The 16,202-nt window shown below is 43.9% G+C and overlaps 1 protein-coding gene across 1 annotated transcript; it reads right to left on the reverse strand.

Moving 5' to 3' along the window:
- Positions 1-11,329: 11,329 nt before the first annotated feature.
- LOC107544124 (butyrophilin-like protein 1) lies at positions 11,330-15,666 on the reverse strand. Its single transcript, XM_087817231.1, has 8 exons — positions 15,213-15,666; positions 14,584-14,865; positions 14,223-14,423; positions 13,653-13,673; positions 13,537-13,563; positions 13,318-13,344; positions 12,813-12,839; positions 11,330-12,156 (listed from the first exon to the last, which is right to left on the reverse strand). Exons 1-8 carry the CDS (start codon positions 15,664-15,666, stop codon positions 11,633-11,635), a joined length of 1,563 nt encoding a protein of 520 aa, XP_087673357.1. The 3' UTR covers positions 11,330-11,632.
- Positions 15,667-16,202: the final 536 nt, after the last annotated feature.

Here is a 16,202-nt window from a genome sequence, read left to right on the forward strand (position 1 = left end):
ATCACTGGGTCAAATGGCAGCTCCATTTTTAATCTTTTGAGGAACCTCCATACTGTTTTCCACAGTGGCTGCACCAGTCTGCACTCCCACCAGCAGTGCACTAGGTTCCCCTTTCTCCACACCCTCGCCAGCACATGTTGTTTGTCGATTTGTTGATGGAGCCATCCTGACAGGTGTGAGGTGACACCTCATTGTGGTTTTAATTTGCATCTCTCTGATGATTAGCGATGTTGAGCATTTTCTCATGTGTCTCTTGGCATCTGTATGTCCTCTTTGGAGAAGTGTCTATTCAGGTCCTTTGCCCATTTCTTAATTGGGTTGTTTGTCTTCCTCTTGCTGAGTGCTATGAGTTCTTTGTACACTTTGGAAATTAGCCCCTTATCAGATTCATCCTTGGCAAATATGTTTTCCCAAACCGTGGGGTTCCTTTGTATTTTGAGGCTGTTTTCTTTTGCTGTGCAGAAGCTTTTTAGTTTGATGTAGTCCCATATGTTTATTTTTTCCTTTGTTTCTCTTGCCCTAGGAGATGTATCAGTGAAAAGTCCTCTACATGGGATGCCTGTGACTTTATTGCCTATGTTTTCTTCCAGGATTTTTATGGTTCCGTGACTTACATTTAAGTCTTTTATCCATTTTGAGTTTATTTTTGTATATGGTGAAAGTTGGTGGTCTAGTTTCATTTTTTTTTTTTTGCATGTATCTGTGCAATTTTCCCAGCACCACTTACTGAAGAGACTGTCCTTACTCCACTGGGTATTCTTGCCTCCTTTGTCAAATATTAACTGACCATAATGGCGTGGGTCTATTTCTGGGGTCTCTGTTCTGTTCCATTGATCTATATGCCTGTTGTACCAATACCAGGCCGTTTTGATTACAGTGGCTTTGTAATACAGTTTGAAGTACGGTAATGTGATCTCTCCCACTCTGTTCTTTTTCTCAAGATGGCTGCAGCTATTTGGGGTCTTTTTTGGTTCCATATAAATTTTCAAAATGTTTGTTCTAGGTCTGTGAAATATGGTGTTGGTATTTTAATAGGAATTGCATTGAATTTATAAATTGCTTTGGGTAGTATGGACATTTTAATGATATTAATTCTTCCAACCCATGAGCATGGTATCTTCTTCCACTTGTTTAAATCTTCCTCTATTTCCTTTTTCAGTGTCATGTAGTTTTCCGAGTACAGGCTCTTACATCCTTGGTTAACTTTATTCCCAGGTATCTTATATTTTTAGCTGCAATGATAAGTGTTATTGTTTTTTTAGTTTCTCTTTCTGAGAGTTCATTGTTGGTGTATAAAAATGCCATCGATTTCTGGATGTTAATTTTGTATCCAGCTACCTTGCTGAAGTCATTTATCAAATCTAGTAGTACTTTGATGGACTCTTTAGGATTCTGTAGGTTCAATATCATGTCACCTGCAAATAATGACAGTTTTACTTCCTCCTTTCCAATTTGGAACCTTTTATGTTTTCTTCCTGTCTGATGGCTGTGGCGGGGACTTCCAGCACTATGTTGAATAAGAGGGTGAAAGTGGACATCTCCACCTTGTTCCTGTTTTTAAGGGAAATGGTTTTAGTTTTTGACTATTGAGTATGATATTGGCTGTAGGTTTGTCATATGTCAGGAACCAGCCTGAGAAACGAACAAACCTGAGGTCGAGTGGTGGGAATGAAACAGACAGACGAAGTTATGGGATCAGGAGGACTGTCCTCTGATGAGGAGCAGCCCCAAATGGCTTCAATGCCTTTATTATATAGTAATTGACATACAATTGGTAATGAGGTGAGGGTGACACAAAGTAGTTCCCTCAAGGCCGCATGAACACGCTTTCAGAGTAAACACCCTGCCTCCTGCGTGAGCCCAGACCTTGGTAATTTCTTTATCTCGGCTCCTCGTGGGAACTTGTGGGGAGGGTCAAGTCCTTAACTCCAGACCCTCACGTGACATGGACCATGTGCAGACACGTCACCGGCTCCCAACATCTCCCCCTTCTTTACTTTTTAATTTGAGCCAGTGGACTCCTGTCTGCAGCTCTGAGATGCTCCGCGTTCCTGCTCAGACACAGACTGGGAATAAACATAGGAATATTAATACTACAGCCAACAACATAATACCAGAATAAAATCATGAGGATAAACTATGCCCAGAGAGAATATTAGAAAACTTGTCAAACAGTTATTTTGCTAAGTCAGCGGGTGAGGTATCCAGAGGAGGAGCAGATTCTATAGCATTTATATCAGCATGTAAGCGGCAACATCAATAGATACATTATTTTGACTTCATATCCCCATAAGATGGTTTTTAACCCTATCCCACCCCCGTTCAGAGTGATTATATGGTTTCTTGGTAACACAAAGCCATTGAAACTGAACATGACACTGCGGCGACATTCTAACCTTCACATTTTGAATTTGATCTCCTAAAGTAACAGCTTCTTCTAAGGCATTCAACTTATCCTCTAATTTATTATCAATTCTTTTTTTAAAAAAAATATATCTTTATTGATTTCAGAGAGAGGAAGGGAGAGGGAGAAAGAGAGACAGAAACATCAATGATGAGAGAGTCATTGATCAAGACCACAACTGGGGCATGTGCCCTGACCGGGAATCGAACCCTGATCGCCTGGATCCTAGGTCGATGCTCAACCGCTGAGCCACGCCCGGCCGGGCTCCTATCAATCCTTTCTTGAGCTCCCAAATCATCAGATACATTTTTTGCTAACCCATTAACAAAACTCGCTGTATGCATTTCTTGAGTAAGAGCAACTCCAGCAACAGCAGCTGTAGCAATAATAGAAACTAAAGCAGCAATACCGGCTATCAACCGTCCCAGGAATCTTTTAGGTCTCTCCAATAGTTCACTTAACTCTTGCAACACTTCAAGTCCTTCATTAGTACACCAATGTCCTTGCATCTTAACCAGAAGCATTACAAACGCAGGTTGGTGCAATACCAACAAATCTAGGTTTGCATTAGCACTAGATACACAATTTGTAAGGTTACAATTTTCACAATTAATAGTATAATAATCAACTAATTTCTTAATCAAAACCTTACCTACCAATACTACATAAGGAGGAGGAACACAGGCTAAACCTCCTTTAACAGAGTAGTTCCCACTTGGATGATTCTCATCTTTATGTTTCACTATGACAATGTCCGTGTTTGCTGCTCACTTCCGTACATGAGGTGAACGCGTCCGTGCTCTGTCAGTAAGGGCTCCACAAATCCTCCAGGAGCTTCAGTCAGTCCACAGTGTGAACGTCCCACAGGGTTAGGCGTGGCCCAGTCATAACCTGCCAAAGAGGTTCCTTCTATGGGGTGTCTCACGGCCATACCGTATCTGCATGGTCTCCAGTTTGGACAGTGTTTCAGTACGTGGGCAGCAATTCCACATGTAGGAACTTTATTTCCTCAAATGGGCACCAGCACAGATTGGAAAGATGACAGGAACAGTGCACTTTTCTCTAATACTGAATCACTATGTACAAATATAGGAAAAGGTAAAGACAAATTATTTTGAAAATAATTATCTTTGTTAGTAAAGCAAAGTGACCTGAAAAATGCCAACAACAACAACAGAAATATAAACAAAAGAAAGTAACAAAACCCAAACCCAACAAATAGTTTGTAAGCACGAGCCTAAACAGGTTCTGTATTCAAAGGCAGTCTCTGCAGGTTGGGAAGGAAACTCACTCTCACGGAAACGTTACACAAAGACATCTGGGAGATAAAATTTGGAAAAATGAGAAGAGCTTGCTGCTTCTTGGCTTTACCTTTCACGACTGGCAGATTTCATGTCTGTATTTTAATTTTAAAAATTAAACATCTCTTTCCTCTACTTAGACCATTAGCACGATTTCTCACTTGAAGCAGACTTTTAAAAGAACTTGTCTTTCGCTGCCTGGCTTATCCAAAGAACTTAATAAACTGATGAACAGAATAGATTCAGTGATGTGGAGGCATGGATGAGACTGAGGAATGTCAGAGGGATGGAGGAGGGCGGGTGGGTGGAGGGGAGAGAGTAACCAAAGAATTTATGTGCATCTATGCACAACCCAAGGACACGGACAATGGTGGGGAGAGGGACTGGGGAGGGGGAAAGAACGGGGTGGAACGGGTCATTGGGGAGAAAAAGGGACATCTGTATTATTTTAAACAATAATAAAATTTAAAAAAATAAATAAATAAAAATAAAATAAAAATAAAAATAAAAAAAAAGAACTTGTAAGTTGACTGTGTTCAAGGTTTGATTTCCCAGCCATTTCCTGAACCTGAGGTGATCTGACCTTTAAAAAAACCAGCTGTTTACCAACAGGGCGTGTGTATTGTTTTACACTGCATTGTTTTCAACCCAAAACCGACGATGTTTTAACATGTGGCTTCTACTACGACTGGAGCCCTGGGGTCTCACATCTCAGAAACACAGGTTTGACTCTGCCTGATCTCCGCAAACAACAGATTTCCTTTACAGTCTGGAAAAGCTGAGCACACAAAGAAAGAAGGGATAAACCGGCAACAGCTCCATGCTCAGGAAAACAAGGCCCTCGAGGTTTGTGTGGTGGTCCACTCGAATGAAAGAGAGGAAAAGTCCTTATGTGCCCAAGGTGTAAACCACAGGTATAGTGTCCCCAATAAAAAAGAAAACATGAGGCACAAGGCAAAGTGCTTCACACACACACGCACACACGCACCTGTACGCACAAACATGATTCCAACTTTCCAATTTGTTTCACTCTAAATTGTTACTAAATTTATTTGATTATATTTCTTTCTTTTTTTTTAAGCCAATACTGGTGCAAGAAAAGAATTTGGATTTTCAGCCTACCAATGTGTACTGTAGAGTCCACTCCATTGGGGTTACAGAGACGCCACTTCACCGCCTCCAGACTAATGTGCTAGAGATCTCTTTTTCTTTTTTTTTTCTAAATACATTGGTGATCACTGTTTCCCTTAAAATATACTTCAAGAAATGCAGAGAAAACCATAAAATTTAAAAATGAAAATAAAAAGTGCTCTCAGGGAATCTGAGAAAACAGCACCAAATATATTATTTAAAAAATTAAATATTATTTACAAAAGTATATATTCACAAGCAACTGTTTCTTCTATATATAGCCACTTGGAAACATTTTTACAAAGGGGATGCCTCTTTTTCACACACTGACCCATCTTATTTTACTCCTAACTGTAAATCAAAATGCTCCTCTTACCCCAATTCCTTTCCTGGCGGCGCTGCTCACATGGAGAGGAGCCCTCGCCTTACCTTAAGTTGCGTCTCAAGTACTCAGGTCCCTGCTCCGGCGCCACTTGTCAGGAACCAGCCTGGGAAACGAACAAACCTGAGGTCGAGCGGTGAGAATGAAACAAAGTTATGGGATCGGGAGGACTGTCCTCTGACGAGGAGCAGCCCCAAATGGCTTCAATGCCTTTATTATACAGTGAGTAACAAACAAGTGGTAATGAGGTGAGGGTGATGCAAAGTAGTTCCCTCAAGGCCGCATGAACACTCTTTCAGAGTAAACGCCCTGCCTCCTGCGTGAGCCCAGACCTTGGTAATTATCTTGATCTCGGCTCCTCGTGGGAACTTGTGGGGAGGGTCGAGTCCTTGGCTCCAGACCCTCAGGTGATGTGGACCATGTCCAGACACATCACTGGCTCCCAGCAGTCATACATGGCCTTTATTATCTTGAGGTATGAGCCCTCTATTCCCACTTTGCTGAGAGTTTTTATCAGAAATGGGTGCTGGCTTTTGTAGAATGCTTTTTCTGCGTCTATTGATTTAATAATATGATTTCTGTCCTTCATTTTGTTTTTGTGATGTATCATGTTTATTAATTTGCAGATGTTGTACCAGCCTTGAATCCCTGGAATAAATCCCACTTGGTCATGGTGTATGATCTCTTTAATGTATTGCTGGATCTGGTTTGCTAGTATTTTAGTGAGGATTTTAGCATCTATGTTCATCAGGGATATTGGCCTGTAATTTTCTTTCTTTGTAGTGTCTTTATCTGGTTTTGGGATTAGGATGATGCTGGCCTCATAAAAACAGTTTGGGAGTTTTTCCTGCTCTAAAGTTTTCTGGGATAGCTTGAGTAGAATAGGTGTTAATTCTTCTTTGAATGTTTGGTAAAACTCACCTGTAAATCCATCTGCTCCAGGAGTTTCATTTGCTGGGAGTATTTTGATTACTGCTTCAATTTCATTAGTAGTTATCAGCTTATTCAGGTTTTCTGCTTCTTCCTGATTCAGCTTTGGAAGGTTGTATGCTTCTAGGAATTTGTCCATTTCAGCCATGTTCTGCAGTTTGTTAGTTGCTCATCGTATTTTCTTACAATCCTTTGTATTCCTGTTGTGTCAGTTGTTATATTGCCTCTTTCATTTCTGATTTTATTTATTTGGGTCCTCTCTCTTTGTTTCTTAGCGAGTCTGGCTAAAGGTGCATCAATCTTATTTATCTTTTCAAAGAACCAGCTCTTGGTTTCATTGATTTTTTTTGTACTGTATTTTTTGTCTGTAAGTCATTAATTTCTGCTCTGATCTTTATCATTTCCTCCCTCGGGGCTTTTCTTGCTGTTCTTGTTCTAGTTCTTTTAGTTGTTGTTAGATGATCCAATAGAGCTTTTTCTTGTTTCTTGAGATAGGCCTGTAATGCTATGAATTTTCCTCTCAGGACTGCTTTCGCCGTGTCTCGCAGATTTGGGGTTGTTGTCTGTTCATTTTCTTTTTTTTCCAAGGAGTGTTTGATTTCTTCCTTGCCCTCGTTGGTAACCCATTCATTGTTTAATAGCATGCTATTTAGCTTCCATGTGTTTGAATATTTTTTAGTTTTTTATTTGGTTGATTTCTAGTTTCATGGCATTGTGGTCTGAGAAGATGCCTGATATAATTTCAACCTTCTGCCTACACTTCTGTCTGGGAGAAAGCTGCACTTCCAGCTCTCACCTCAATGCCAGACAATTCAGTTCCTCCCTGCATGACCCTGATACCTTTTGAGCTGCTGCCCAGGACTGGCACTCAGAGTGAGTGAGTCCAAATAAGTCAGTTTTCAGGACCTTGAAGAGGAACGCCTGGACTCCAGCAGCCCTTTGTCTCACTCAGCCATAATCCCTGCTGGTTTTTACAGCCAGAAGTTGTGGGGACTTCTCTTTCTGGCACTGGAACACTGGGCTTGGGGGCCTGGTGGGGTGCTGGGACCCCTCACTTCTCAGGGGTAATATCTCCAGCTGAGATATGCCTCCTGATTTTTGTCAGCCACACGTGGGTGTAGGACCAGCCCATTCCATTTCTCCACCCTCTTACCAGTCTTTTTAAAAAAATCTTTATTGTTGAGAATATTAGCTCCTACTAGTCTTGATGTGGCTGCTTCTTTGTATCCTTAGTTGTAGGACTTCTATTCAGCTAGATTTCAGGTGGTTCTAAATGATGGTTGTGTAATTTAGTTGTAATTTTGATGTGTTGTGGGAGGATTTGAGTATCACATTTACCTATGTCACCATCTTGACAGGAACTACTCCCCACCCTTTGGCTACCTTTACAGGTGTTTTCTCTTAGGCAAATCAGATTCCCCAGAAAAAGTCTTCCAAATTGTTACATGGAGGTTACAAGTCTAGATTATGGAATTTTTGACATACTAGCATTTTATTAAACTATGTTTCTATCTAACCTATCATCTGTCTTTTCTCTAACCAAAATGATCAGTTTATTCTCTATGGACAGCATACTCCAGAATTCTGCCAACATGGAAATAAGTGTGTGGTGGGCAAGGATATCTAGGCATCTAGCTCCTTAATCTATTAATTTTGAAAAATTTCATGGAATGTGCTTTCAGTGTTGTAATTGAGAAACATTTGCTTAACAGAAGGTCACAGTATTATTATATCCTCTTGATAAATAGATCTCTTTATAATTAGAATTACCTTATCCTGGGAAATGTCCTTTCTTCTATAATCTACTTGTCTGATATTACTAAAGCCACTCTAGCTATCTTTTGACTAATGTTTGCGTGATATATATTTTTTCATCTTTTTACTTTTAACCTATATGTGCCTTTATATTTAAAGTATATTTATTGTGGGCAGCATATATTTCTTTCCTTAAATGGGTATTTCTTTTCTTAACCACCCCAACACTCCTTGCATTTGCATTTACTGTAATTATTGATATGGCTCACATCTATCATCTATTTATCATCTGTTTGTCCCATCTGTACTTTGTTACCTTTTACCTCATTTTCTGACTTTGTTTTGACTAATTGTATATTTTTTATGATTCTATTTTATATCTTTTTTTTTAACAGCTATAATTATTTTTTTACTATTTTAGTGGTTGCTTGGGGTTTATAATATTTATGTTTAACTTATAATATTCTAACCTCAAGTGACATATTACTCCATGTCCAGGATAAGAGACTTACAGCAGTATATTTTCATGTCTTTCCTCCTGGCCTTTGTGCTGTTGTTAGAATACACTTAAATGTTTCCTCTGTTATAAATCTCATACTTCATTGTTATTGTTTCTGTTTAAGGATCCAGTTATCTTTTGAATTTTTAAACAATAAGAAGAAATCATTCTACAATTACCTACACAAAATTCATTTCCAGTGCTCTTCATCCTTTGTATAGATCCAAATTCCCATCAGTTACCACTTTTCTTCTGCCTAAAATACTGCATTTAGCATTTTTTGTAGTGTGGGTCTCTGGTGATGTTTGTTTTTGATTTTTTTCCTGTTCACCTATAAGTGAAAATATCTTTATTTCACCTTTTTTTTTTTTAATATATCTTTATTGATTTCAGAGAGAGGAAAGGAGGGGGAGAGCGAGAGATAGAAACATCAATGATGAGAGTCATTGATCAGCTGCAGCCCACAACCCGGGCATGTGCCCTGACCAGGAATCGAACCCCGATCGCCTCGATCCTAGGTCGATGCTCAGCAGCTGAGCCATGCCTGGCTGGGCTCACCTTTATTTTTGAAAAATATTTTCACTGGGCACTAAATCCTATTTTAACAATTTGTTTTTCAGTACTTTGAGATGTTTCTCCACTGTTTTCTCGCTTGCATTGTTTATGTGAAATATGCTTTCATCCTTACTGTTGTTCTTCTGTTCATATGTGTGTTTTTTACTTTGGCTTCTTAAAAATCTTTGATTTTGAGAAATTGGATTTTTATGTGCCATGGCCTTCTTCATTTTTGTGCTTTAAGTTCACTGGACCTTGCTATAGACTGAATGTGTGCCCCCAAAATCTATATGTTAAAACCTAATCCCCAATGTGATGGAATTTGGGGGTGGGACCTTTGGGGAGTGATTAAGTCATGAGGATGGAACCCTCACAAATTGAATTAATATCCTTATAAAAGACATGTCAGAGAGCTGCCTTATCCCCTCAGCCATGTGAGGACACAGTAAGACAGTCACCTCCAAACCAGGAAACTGGCTCTAACCAGACACCAAATCTGTTGGCTCTTTGATCTTATTGGGGATGCTGGCAATGCACTCCCACAATTGTCCATGAGGTGGCAGCATTTTCCCACCAAATGATTTTATTGGGAATCCTGGCGACGTATTCTCATGCTTTCCCACCAGATTGTTGCATGATCTAACAGGTGATTTTATTTGGGGTGCTGGCAATGCATTCACATGTTTCTCCACAAGTTGACAGCGTTTTCCCCCCAAGTTTATTTATTGGAAATGCTGGCAATTGGTTCTCACGCCTGTACATCAGATGGCAGCATGATGCTGGCAATGCATTCTCACTTTTATTTACCAGGTGGCAACTTTTTCTAACATACGGTGTTATTGTGGATGCTGGCAATGCATTCCCATGTTTGTCCAACAGGTGGTTGCATTTTTCCGCCAAATGATTTTATTGGGGATGCTGGCAATGCTTTCTGAAGATTTCCCACAAGATGGCAGCATGATCTCACAAGCGATTTTATTGGGGAGGCTGTCAGTGCATTTTCACATTTGTACACCAGGTAGCAGGAATTTTCCACAAAAGGATTTTATTGGGGTTGCTCGCATTGCATTCTCATATTTATCCACAAGACTGCAGAAGGATCTCACAAGCAATTATATTAGAGATGCTGGCAATGCATCTCACATTTTTCCACCAGATGACAGCATTTTTCAATCAAATGATTTTATTGGGGCTATTGATAATGCATTCTTACTCTTGCCCACCGGGGGGCAGCATCTTCCCACCAAAAGATATTATTGAGGATGCAGGCAATGCTTTCTGACGCTTGTCCACAAGATGGCAGCATGATCTCACAAATGATGTCATTGGGTATGCAGGCAATGCATTCCCACGTTTGTCCACCAGGCGGCTGCATTTTTCCACCAAATTTTATTGGTGCTGCTGACAATGCATTCTCGCTCTTTTCCACCAGGCGGCAGCATTTTCCCACCAAAAGATATTATTAAGGATGCGGGCAATGCTTTCTGACGCTTGTCCACAAGATGGCAGCATGATCTCACAAATGATTTTATTGGAGCTGTTGGCAATGTATTCTCAGCTTGTCCACCAGGTGGCTGCATTTTCCCACCAAATTATATTGTTTGGGATGCCGATGGATGCTCACGGGTTGGGGGGAGGGGGTTGGGTGTGTTCCATTTTTAAAAAATTCTTTGCGGTTTATTTTGGACAGTTTCCATTTCTATGTCTTCACTTTCACTAATCATTTATTTTTGCAATGGCTTATCTATTAATCCCATCCAATGTAATTTGCATCTCACACATTGTAGTTTCTCCCCCCAGAAGCTCAATTTGGGTCACATAACAGGTAGTGCGATTGGAGGGAGAACTTTTCTTTACCTCTGCCAGTGGACACATCGAGAATTCCCAAGAGGATAAAGTAGCCATTTTCCTTATTAATATCTTACGCAAAGCAATTTCTCTCTCTCCTTCAATAAGATGAATACCTCAGTGTGCTCTGACTTCACTCTGGTCTCCCCAGCTGCCATCACGTTGAAATCATCACATTTGTTAGAATTAGACTGGTATTGACATTTGGTTTTCTTTCTTCAAATTATCCTTTAGATATAGATTGTTATGACTTTTCTCCTTTAACATTTAAAAATGCACACTCGGTCATTTTTATTGTGTTGGTGTTGAGAAATGTGAGGAGGTTCATCCAAAACTTTATTCCTTTGACTATTGTGTTAGCAAAGCTACTTGAAATGTGGTGCACAGGCAAGTGCCTCTATATAAACTGTTTCTTACCAGGTGTTTATGAAAGAAATACAGACGTAAAGTATTATAAAACTTTTAGAGCAAATTGTCAGAATAGTTTTAGGTATGCTGAATCTAATAATAATTACCACTCGTAATTGTGTGTCATTTTTTATTCACTTCATTTCGCAGTAATTCATTTTAGAAAATTATCAATCTGTGATACATTACATATGAATCAAGAAACAACATTTATAACAATAACCGAGGAAATGATTCTTCTCTGGAGGTTAAGAAACACTGCTTGAGGATCAGGCACTGGTCATGCAGATATATAAGGCCTTAGGCCAAGACGCCTCAAAATCAGTGGGCTCGAGGCCTGCCATCAGGACTGGAGTGCTAGCAGCATTGACAGGGAAGGGGCTACTGTCTTCAGGGTATAGGTTTTTCCTCTAAGTCACTTAATATTGAGCGGATGGGGAAAGCTCCATGGATTTCCGTTGGAAGTAAGGATATAGTGACCCAGAGAAGTTGGTCTGGGTGAAGGAGAAGATGTGGGTACCATCAGTCATGTTGTAGAAAGAAATGTCACTATCCTCATGATCCAAGAAAATCACAATCTTTTGTGGACAACTTTCTATCTGGAGACGCTCTTCTAGAGAAATGTCTTGGAGACAACACTCCAGAGCCCTGTAGTCACATCCCTTTTTCTCTAAGACTCTGAATTTCTTTTGTGGACCTTCGCATGATCCACTGCTGTCCGTGGGCTCCTCATAAACACCTAGCGTCCACTCCTCAGTGCCCTCAACATCTACCTCCCAGTAATATTTCTCTGAAGTGAAGCCTTCCTTATCGAGTGCGATGAGGTTGCAATCCCCCTGCTTGTTGCTAAGAGAGAGACCCTGTGTTTCCTCTCTCAATGTCTCTTTTCTCTCTGGGTCAGAACTGTTCTGGGGAAAACTTTTATGATTTAGAGTCACAGGAGCTGGAAGAGAGGAAAGGACAACATTGTACATCTCGGACACCAGTTGTACAGGGGAACCATAAAGCAACAGATGTGGACCACGTGGTGAAAGACCCTCCTCTGAAAGTGCATGTTGGGGGCGGTGGAGCTGGGGAGTTAGCTGTGCTCTCCCCACAGCGCGACACTACTTATCTCATCTTATCTCATCTACGCTACTATCAGTGTCTGGGCAGAATGTCGGAGTGAGCCAGAGTCTCCAGTATTCACTTGAGAATAACGCTCTTTCTGTTTTCTGCAAATCAGACCTACATTCCTTAATTAGTAACAGGCTCCACATGAGCTGATTTTTTTCAAAAGACCAGCTGAGTTACTCTTGCCATTTCGAGCACTTTTCACTAGTTGGGGGCCTCCACACGGAGGGGCTACATTAATTTCTCTTTCAGAACCAAGTGGACTCCACAGAGGAGAAAGCTGGGCCAACATACAAAGACAAAAGCACAACCAGAGCAGCTAATCCAGCAGCAATCTTCAGTTCAGGGCAGCATTCACTGACCTCCATGCTCCTCCCTCCACTCACCAGAATAGTGGTGCCTCCATCCTCCACGAGGAGTGATGTGAGGAAGGGAAAATGGGACCAGTTAGAAGGGAGCCAAAAAGATAGATCAAGAGCTGCTCACCAAGCTGGAACTGCTCCTTCCTCCAGTCTGAAAAAGAGCAATACAGATCGAGATCAAGATGGAAACAGAGCCAGAGAATGGAAAGGAATCGAGATGCTTCCTTCCCCAGATCATTTTTTTTTTTTTTCCTCGACTCTCCACACTTCCTCCTCTAAGACCCCCAAACTGTAGTGTTCAGAAACTACAGGACACATGGTACTCTTTCTGTGCCCTGTCTCAGGTTAGGAACTGTCACCTAACTAACACAATTCATGTTGAGTCAACCCTATCCCTGTTGTAAAATTTCCAAGGTAGCAGTTATTTCTCCTTTCTCCTTAGCTATGGAGAACAACTGATTTCTTAAGCCTCCAAATACAAAATACTACAGATGGAAACTGAATAAATTTTCACAACCTGCAGGTGGATGTGGTGCGTGTGTGGTGTGCGGTTTGTGTTTCTATCTCTGCTTATTATGCTTAGAGTACCAGAAGCACTTGGCAAGATCTGAGGCCAGGGAGTTACTTACCAGGATATAGCAGGGCCTTCCTCCAATCTAAACAGAACAAATCCAGGTAAAACACGGTGAGACACTCATCTGGGAACTCACACTTCTCTCCCTTCTCATTATTTTTCTTCCACTAATTATTATTATTAAGTCATTGCGTCTTTCCCTCTGAGGAGAGGGAGGTGAGGAAGTGTTAGGTATCAGGACATCAGGTGGCATGGGAAACCCAGGGTCCCTTACCTGCGGCGTATAATTTCTTCCGCTTCTCTGGAAGAAACAACATTCAGTGAGAGACCCAGAGCGGATGTGGAAAGGAAACAAGTTTTCCACAGGGCATGAGAAAGAGCAAGACTCACCGAGCTCTGCTTCGAGATCCGCTGAAAGAGAAGATATAAACTCCATCAGAGAAGGTTTTAGCTGCTCCTGAGTTTGGAAAGCAGCTGAATGAGTTCAATTTGGCTTTCCCTTAAGGGCACCATGGTGAAGTGGGCAAGAAAATTAGCAGACTTACAGGTCAAATCTAAAATGACTAGAGCTAAGAAAAGTTACTTGGGACGCCTCACGGGGCCACAGAGGAAGGGCCCTGTGCTTGGAGGGGGTTTAAGGTTCCCTGGGTGTTTCCGAAGCCTATTCTTGAAGGACGAATAGGAAGAGAAGACAGTGGAAGACCTTCCCGCAGTTGAGACAGCAGCACAGGCTGGGGCACCGAGGTGCCTGGAGTGGTTTGAGCCACACTGATGACGCCTCTGCCCCCCAAACCTCCTGGCTCCCCGCGTGGCTTTCTCCTTCCCTGGGGCTCCTGTGGAATTCTTGGTACCCTGCGTTTTCTTTGGGGTCCTTTGGCAACCTTTTATCGCCCAACCGTGCTGCACAACCTGCCCCCAGCTGTCTTACAAACCTCTGGTTTGTCCTGCTGCCCAACTTACCCTTGGCTTTTAGTGCCATTTCCTTGTCCTTCTTCATCTGATTTCTTTCACCAGACTCCTTCTCCGTCTTCTTTGCTTCCCTCTCTTTGGCCTGATGTACTCTCCAGCCAGCGTAGCTGACCCCCAGGAGGAGGAGGGCCAGCGCCGGGAGCACTACAGCCAGAGCTACCTTCCAGGGGCACGTCCTGGGAAAGAAGGGCTCTGCCACAGGCAGGGCTGGCGCAGTGAGGCCACCGAGCTGACCCTCCCTGAGGGCTCCCCTCCCCCTCCTCCCTCCCTCCCCTCCCCCTTCCCCTCCCCCTCCCCCTCCCCCTCCCCGCCCTTACCACACCCAGCTGTGCCCGGATTGTGCCGCCCTGACCTGGAAGGAAGATGGTTGACACCTTCTCCTGCCCAGAGAGGGGGTTCTGGATGGAGCAGGTCACGTCGCCCAGGGAGCTGTCCCTGACCACGAGCGCCGCCTCCGCGTGGAAGAGCCCGTCCCCATCTCGGGTCTGGGACTCGGAGGCCGACGGGAAGGCGGCTCCCGCCCGGTCCCTCCACTGCACCCTGGGCTCGGGGAACCAGCCGCCCGAGGAGCACAGCACGCGAATCCCGCCGTCCTCGGGCCCCGCCATGAGAACGTGCGGGACGGAGCCCAGGCCTGCGGGGAGAGGGCGCGCCTGAGCGGGGCGGGGCGGGGCGCGGAGGCGCCGCGGCGGGAGAACGGGGGCGGGGAGGAGGCCGGCCGGACTAGCTCTTTCCCCCGCCGGTAGGCTGACGCGTGAGGGCCTCGGTGCCTATCCCAACCAACACTGATCGGTTAACCGTCCGGGATCTTCCGGGCGAAACGTCGAAGCGCGGCCTCCGCCGGTGCTTAGCGAGCAGGGCAGGGGCCGCGGCCGACCTGCGGGGAAGCAGCTCCCCGCGCGGCGCCGGGCACAGCGCGCAGAGGTCCCCCGTCCCCTCGCCCGGCGGCGGGACCCGGGGCTCCGCGCCGGGGTAACGCACCTACGACGCGCAGCTCCGCGGTGGCCTCCCGGGAGACGTCGCCGTCCTGAAACTGGCAGCGGTACTGGCCGTCGTCGGAGGCGCGCACGTGGCGGAGGCGCAGGGCCACGGCGCCCTGGCCGACGGCGTCGCGCACCAGCTCGGCGCGCCCGCGGTACTCCAGCGGCTGCTCGGCGCCCGGGTGCGCGAGCACGAGGCGCGCGGGGCGCGCGCGCAGCCAGCGGACGCGCATGTGGGCGGCGCTGCGCGCGGGCACCAGGCGGCAGGGCAGCGCGGCGTCCGCGCCCAGCAGCGCCACCAGCGGCTCGGCGGGGCCCTCCACGGAGAATCCGGGCGCTGCGCGGGAACCGGGCGGGTTAGGGGGGGGCGCGGTGACGCGGCCGACCCATCGGTGCTTACAGACCCACGCGTGTTTTCTTCTTATTCGTGTTATTGTCCAAAAATTAATACACATTTTACGATTTATTTGTATATAGAAGTCTGATTTCTTCAACTGTATCGCCCTGAAGTGACAACTGTTGATAGTTTGGCCCTTGAGAAGGCATTTTTTCTGTGCATTTCTAGGCAAGCTATGTAAAATCTATGTAAAAGAGATTTATGGAGAATTAAATATGGCAAAGTAACTTATTAAGCATTTATCTTTCCTGTGGAGAGGGGTGTTGGAAGGCCCCCTCTTCATGCCTCCTTTGCATCCCAGGACCCTGTGCCTAGGACGGTGAGGAGATGCTTCTGACTTGACATTTAGGTTTCTGCATGTTGGATGGGGTGGCGGGAGGATTATGGCGTGCGGCTACCCCAAGGTGAAAAGCAGAGCTGATAAGGTAAGGTAATCTGTTTTAGTTCTTTTATTTTCAATAACTATGAAAGAATCATAGAGATAGTTTTCATAAAATCTATTTTTCTGAATGGATAAAGATGTTGTATTATATACAATGGAATATTATTCAGCCACAAAAAAGGAATGAAACCTTACCATTTGTGACAACAGAG

This window comes from Miniopterus natalensis, chromosome 5 (genome assembly GCF_054644295.1).
Source record: "Miniopterus natalensis isolate mMinNat1 chromosome 5, mMinNat1.hap1, whole genome shotgun sequence".
Taxonomy (NCBI): Eukaryota; Metazoa; Chordata; class Mammalia; order Chiroptera; family Miniopteridae; genus Miniopterus; species Miniopterus natalensis.